The sequence below is a fragment of the Apteryx rowi genome, unplaced genomic scaffold, assembly GCF_003343035.1.
Source record: "Apteryx rowi isolate R43461 unplaced genomic scaffold, aptRow1 scaffold_37, whole genome shotgun sequence".
Lineage (NCBI taxonomy): Eukaryota > Metazoa > Chordata > Aves > Apterygiformes > Apterygidae > Apteryx > Apteryx rowi.
This window is the reverse complement of record NW_020450196.1, coordinates 2,588,654-2,595,735: the sequence shown is the minus strand read 5'-3', so window position 1 is coordinate 2,595,735 and position 7,082 is coordinate 2,588,654. Positions and strand designations below refer to the sequence as shown.

Sequence of the window (7,082 nt, the reverse complement as noted above, 5' to 3'; positions counted from 1 at the left end):
TGATTATTTTCTTTGGTCTATTTCCTGGCTGGAGGGCTGTGACAAATGAATTGTTTGTCCTGTTGAAGTGAAATTGCAGTGTACGGAATTTTGAAGCGTTTCTAAGTAGTGCTCTTTTCCTGTATATCTTTCTCCTTGTCTCTTCCAAAACAGTTGCAAATAGGTGTTAGATTCCAGTACTTTCTGAGCAGGTTCTCTTAGATATTCCATATATAGAGTGTAATGCTTAACATAAAAGTTTACTTAGAAAGTATTTGATGTTACACGGGATTCRGGATTTAGCAGAGTGATACAGCAATATACTGAAATCACATTACAAGTGTGTGCACACTTGGTAAAATATAGCAATTGCAATATACAGTTTAACACAATATCGGTGTGATCCCTATTACCAGTCTTTGTAATATGCTCACCATCATAATGCTGGCTGTCCCCAGTTGCTGGGAAGGAATACATGGATTGAAGCCAGCTCAAGCCCATTACTGTCTTTGAAATTATTTAGTGGTTGTTCAGGTTTTAAGCTCTATGTCGGACTGAGCTTTCTCCCCTCCCRTTGATCTGGATATCTCAGGGAGAAACATTTACACCAGCGGATCCACTCAATGGATATAGCTGCTTATCTAAACAAAGGTCACCTTCTGGTCTCCTTTGTGTTGAGATAAAGTCAGCTTTCTGTGCAGCAACTGTGGTTAATAAGTCACACCCTCAGCTTTATGTGTACCTTGCCCATCTCTTCTGAGCCTTCTTCCMCTGTAAGGGTTTGTTGGTCAGTTACAATAGCTTGTAAGAAAAGTCTCCATAAGAAGAGTCTCCACCTGTATTTGACGTCTTATTTATAAAGCAGGGTTTGGCATCTATCTTATGAAAAGAGATTGATGCAGCTGATTATGGAAGTTGTAACATAGCTGCTAGCATGTCAGCAGTAGAGGCTCTGCTCATTAGCTGCTACTTTGTGCTCATACCAGTGCAATACTAGCAGCAGGATAGCTAAGATGAGAGTGTTTCTTAATAGCCCTTTTAAATTTTGCTCTAATCTTGCTCAAACAGCCAAAGCCTTGGAAGGTCTAACCTCAGCTATCAGCTGTGTGAACCAGGCTGACTTGAGCTCCGGAGCCTGGAGCTTGTGACTTCACACAGGTTCCCTGGGTGATTATCTCGCAGCTTTCATGCCTTGGTCAGGAGAAGCTTAAAAGCAAAAGCCACAGAGCCCTGTGCAGAAAGCCACCTAAGGGACTTCAGCACTTTGCCCCAGGGAAGGATCTGATCAACTGGAATGTTTAGTGCACCCTGCACCACTGTCATGTGCTCCAACCCTGCTTCTGCAGGTCCTCAGAACTATTTCTGACATTGTCTACAGGGACTACTGCTGAAAAGGCTTTCTGCTATAGAGCATCTACTGGGGAAAGTCCTCAAACATAACTGGTTTTCACAGCAAACATGTCTCCTGTGCCTTCACCTGCAGTCCCATCCTTGAAGTGCCTTTGCCAGCTGTGCTCCTGTGGGTATGTAGAAGGAGAGGCTGGGAGGAGGAGCTTGGAGTAGTGGTTCCTTGGTGGCAGACTGCACTGATACTTAGAGCTGCAGCTGCTGTTCACTGCTAATATTTGCATGTTATAAATGAAAAATAAGGGATTTTAGAACAGTTTTAAATCTCTTAAAAAGAGGAGGTATTTTTCTTCACACTTCATATTCAACCATGTTCTTTTTTTTTTGTCATAGGAGTAAACAAGTGGTAGGGAGGCTTCCAAATTTTTTTTTTTTTTGTATGTAAGTGAATTGTCTCTCTAAGAGGAGAGCTTTCAACTTTTTGGCCACAAATCTTGTGTCAAATCTGCCTTTGAACTGGTGTTACTGGCTTGGTGAGTCTGTGTCACTGTGTACAAAGTGACACTTCCTCTGTAAACGTGCAGACTGTGGGGAAAAAATGTAGGGTGAGAGCTATACATATGGAAAAGACAACTAAAAATACCATGCTTCATTAGAAGCTTTGGCAGTCTCAGTCCTGTGAGCCTATGCCTTTTCTCTGTTTTCTTGAAAAAAATGGTCAGCTTTAGGGCTTTTTGCATAAAGTCCATTCTCCCAAATTTACAGGTTAAGAATAAAATTATGATTAGAAAAAACCCTTTATCTTTGACTAATTCAGATTACATGCCTTAGTCTGTGAAACAGACCAGACCTTTGTTTTAAGGTTACTAAATAATTGTGAAGAGAGCAAACTGATAAAAGAAATACAGAATTTCTATCCAGAGTTCATAGCAGGCTCCTATGCATTGTTATTCATCATGAGCAACAATGACATATATTTCAAGGATAAATGTAATTGAAATGTTTATATGAAGCAGATTATAATCTGCATGCTGAAGTATTTTTATCAAACCTTTTTTTTGTTAAGATACAAATGCATTTATTTTCTCCATTCCTCCTCCTCTATATGTCATTCCTTTTTTGTTAGTAATTAATTTGACTTTGGGAAATGTGTTGCAACTAGAAGCAATAGTTATTTGACCTTTGTGTTATGGGACTATTTTATCAAGGGCCTAAATTTCTAGCACTAAAATCTGTATTGGGGAGGATCCTGTTGCTCTACTCAAGTGAAGTACTTAAGTAAAGGGCTATCTTTGAGGTTGTCAGTAACCTTTCAGAAGCTGGATGAACTACTAGTGTAACTAAGCTTAAGGATGTGGATAATATCTAGATCACAGTCTATCTTATCAAAGCCTATACTACATTTTGGGTTGCTGCTGTATTAGCAGTTCTGTGTTAAAAAATGAGAGCTGAGAGTTTTGAGCTCACACTTTTTTTTTTTTTTTTTTACTGCCTGCAGAGACTGGGCCTCTGTTTCCAATGATAATTTACAAGCAGAGATAAAATACCTGTGCACTTAGGAATCCTACTCCTTGCAAACAAGTGGAGCATTATGGTTTTCTGTGCTGTAAGCAGAAGCTCAGCTGCCCGCTTGTTTGTGGTGAATGCTCCTCAGGTTTTGGCTGAACTTTTATTTGGAGGCTGTCATAATTATGTTGAATTTTTAGGGTGAAATTCTCTTGTAGAGCAGTGATCTACCAGTTAATGAGGTGGAGCTGCAGGAATGGGACAGCAGGGTGTTATTTGACAACTACTGATAAAATTCTGCATGTTTTTGTGACTTCTTAAAAACTGTGTATTTGGTGAAGAGGAAGGCAGTATTCATAATGTACAATGTATCTAAGATACATACATATCCTATCAGATAGATAAATATCCTGTAGATACATATCAATTTATCCAAAATACATAGCCTGAAATACTCTCCAGGAGTACTTCCCCATTAAGTTTGGGGAATTAATTTCTTGATTAACATCCTGAGCATAAGATTCCGCTATGTAATTTCCCAAGAATAAGAACTTCTGGCTCCTAAATTTAGGAGCACTGAATTATCATTAGCTAGCTGAAGTACATACCCTCTTTCCCTTCCTTAGTAGTATATGCCATAATTTACTGCAGCATTGCAGAACAGTCATTATTTCACAGTTCGGGTTTGTCCATCTTACCARGCTGGGACGTAGGGCAGGATCATAAAGGACAAGTTTATGAACTGTTATACTCCTAGTCATCTTCTTGACTTTGGAAGTTTTTACAAATGTTTTCTCCTTACCAAAAAATGTAAGCATTGTTTATTAAGGTACAATCCAATGTGCAGAGTATCTCTTTCCTGCAAGTATAATATCAAGTGATACAGTATTGGGCAGTAGCATATCAAATAGGTGTAGCTGTAACAAACCATAGGCTGCTGTAACTTTATGCAGGATAGCACATAACAGTTTGTATATGTTCTGTAAACATCTGTACTTCAATAGCAGTCTATTTGTATTGAAATGTAAAGCTACAATGACATCTAATTGACTGTCACTAGTTCACTGAGTGCTGAAAATGCAAATGTAGTTCTTGCAATGATTTCTGCAAGTAATAAGAGAAACCTGAATCTCAATTAAGACTTGATGAGCAACAGGTTCTCTCTGTTAGTCTTGTAACTGGTGCTTTTAGAAATGTTCATTGTGGTCAGTGGTAGCACTAGTTGAGAGATAAAATGCCTATGTTGTGCTAGGAATAATCATGAATATAAAGTGTATGTTAATTTTGAATAAAAGCAGAAGGATACAGTTTTAACAGAAAGCTATCTATATAGTCTTCTGTTTTGTCTATGTTGATGTGGACTAAGGAAAATATTTCTTTTTTACCATTAGGGGAGGCAGAAGTAGGGGCTATGAAATCATTTTTTGTTAAGATTACCTATTCTCTTACAGCTTTGAGAAGTAAGGAAAAGATTCTCTTTTGACTTGTTGACTTTGTTCTAGCTTGTGCAGTGTATGCAATACTGAGCAGGCTGCTGGGGTATGAATCCTGGGTGAGATCTATCAGTCTTCTAATGATTTCAGAGATGCTCAAGGCTCTGCCACTTCACATTATGAATATTTACCATGGAACTGCCAAATGATTATAAATGGCATTTACGGGTGTGTTTGTGTGAGTATACATATGTATGGAGAGATATATAAATAGATATATCATTATTCCTTACTGGACAAATCCACAGCAAAGCTTCTTTTGTTCTCTTGTATGGTGTGTATATGTGTGTGTGTGTGTGTGTGTGTGTGAGAGAGAGAGAGAGAGAGAGAGAATATGGAGGGAGGTATGAGGGTAGGAATTCTACAAAATCAGTGTATTAAGGAGTAGCAATGCTCCCTAAGTGAGCTGGCAATTGGAGTGTGACTTCTTGATTTTGTTTTTTAGATAAATTGGATCTATTTACATTGTATCATGTTCTACTCATCTCTGTCTTATTATTCTGAGGTCCTCTTCTCAAGATGTTAGAAAATGGTCTTAATTATTGTGTGCTGTTGTTGTTCTGGGGATTTTCCTGGGGAAAGTGAAGCAAAACTGAATTAGGTGCTGCTTGACTGTAATGACAGTTAATTTCAGTGGGAGTTACTGAGATTAGTTTGATTCAAAACTGATAGTCACGCTTACAGGTTTTTAATTCAGAATGGACCTCCTTCTTCAAAACACAGCTTCTGTAAATGAGGTCCATCACCATAGAAACACTGAGATTTAACTACCTTAGAGGGAATCTAATCATATCATATCTCATTATGATATCCTGAAGTGTGGAGTTGTGGAAGTCCCCTGAGATGAGAAGTCTTGCTTCCACTTGAGGGCGCACTTTTCAGCCGTTTCATTATGTCATTTTCACAGCAGAGGTTAAAACTTGTACACTCAAATTTCCTGCTCTTAAGTAACAGACTGACAGTTGCCAAACTCAGGAAAAATTGTACAGAACTGAGTGAAGTTATTCCAAGAGAACTCTGATTCTTTTATTAGTTTTAACGAAGTTCTGGCTTTAAGCAATTTTTTTTTAATTGTGAGAATAGCATATACTAAGATACTTAAGGCTTCATCATTTTTTGCTGTATTGGAAACTGTTAACAAACTGGCAATTGCATGTCTAGAAGCAGCTTTAGCAAAGGCTGGAGTTTCATTTAATTCAACAAAAACAATTCTAACCCTGGCAGAAAATGATCTTTATTCCTAGAACCAAATTGGTTCTAAAAATAAATACACTAAGGCAAAACCAGTGCCAGAAATCCTAAATGCTTTAATTTCAGTTCTGTCACTCTTATTAATACTGACTGACAATTTCCTACCTGGTCGTTACTTGGTTCTGTGCATCACTACAATGCACGAATGAAGTGCAACAGAATTAATCCTGCATTATAGACATCAGTCCTTTGAATTTGCAGGAACATAGGCTCTCTGGTTTCTCCAGGATGGTTTTCCTAACCCTTTATTTTTGTTCCCGTCTCTTTCAGTGCAGTGTTCATAGAAAAAGTATTTTCTTTTATGAAGTATTTTCCTTCAACTGGGAAAAGAGAGGATTCAGACTGATCTCATCTCCCAAAAGCAGGAAGAGATGATGGGATCAGGTCATTAGATACCATCACTAAAATAAGTCCTTATAGTACTATGAGTCAACATAGGTCCACTGGCTTTATATTGCTTACTCCAATATTCAGTTTGTATAATGCCGACATGATCATTGTGGAGGTGTCCAAAGAAAGACTTAGAGGTATTTTCTAAATTCCTGTGGTGTTCATGAACATGGGAAAGGTTTTAAGTTTACTTCATATTAAGCATTCTAAGGGGAGACTTTTCAAAAGCACAAAAAAACTTCAGGTACTCAACTCTTTTTGGACCCCGTGCAGAATGGGTCTCATCTGTTTCTGAAAAAAATTTCCCTCAGCTTCTTAAAGACTGGGAAGTGAGGGGTGTTTATTCTTGGTGGTGTCTGGGAAAATACAGTATTCTTGTTCAGACCTTGACTTGAAGAATATGAAAACTGGACGGGGTGGGCCAGCAAAGGGTCCTGATGCTGCAGAATGCCAGGTATGTGCAAATCCCATTTAAACCAGTAGGTGATGTAGGCACTAAGCACTTCTGAAACGTCAGACCTAGAGTGCTCAGAGGCTTCATCATCAGCACAACACAAGTTATTTAGAAATCATATAACACCAGGAAAAATACATATATACACTTATTCTGCCTAGAAGTCTTGCTAACTTCCTCAGTTCTGCTTAACTCACATTTTTATGTCAATATGATAAAAAGTAGTGTGTTGCAAAAGTAGATCTGCAGAGCAGAGCAGTCAGTGCTGAGGATCTGGCATGCATGCAGTGTATATTTTGGGAGGGGGAGGATAGGGGCTGTTTTGGATTACATCTAATATACTTCTGTGTACTGAATGCCTATGTGTGATAGGGTAGGTGCCCTCCTGAAGCATGCATGTGCACCTTATGATTTAGCTTAGTCTGAAGAGAAGACAGGATGCACCCTTGAAAAGTGCTCTGTGATGCAAACCAGAGTGCAGAAGGGGAGAGGACCAGAAAGCTCACTTCAAAAGTGCAGTCCTGATCCAAACGCTAATGTCATGTTGACCAAATGAATAAGTGGCCAAACTGGATTTATATGCAATAAGGCTGTATTGAGGGACTAGAGCTGTAGAGAAATGAGCAGTATGTATRATAAGAAATGCACTCAAGCACATGCTC

General features: G+C 38.5%; 1 protein-coding gene across 2 annotated transcripts in view; it reads left to right on the top strand.

Annotated features, from left to right (window-relative positions):
• The first annotated feature begins 1,181 nt into the window (after positions 1-1,181).
• SAXO1 (stabilizer of axonemal microtubules 1) overlaps positions 1,182-7,082 on the top strand; it is a 39,826-nt gene continuing 33,925 nt past the window's right edge. The window contains exon 1 of one of the 2 annotated variants that reach the window (XM_026073513.1): positions 1,182-1,502. In XM_026073513.1, the coding sequence (XP_025929298.1) occupies positions 1,438-1,502 (65 nt within the window). In that variant the 5' untranslated portion in view covers positions 1,182-1,437. The remainder of the gene's footprint in view (positions 1,503-7,082) is intronic. The other variant, XM_026073512.1, reaches the window with a different exon arrangement.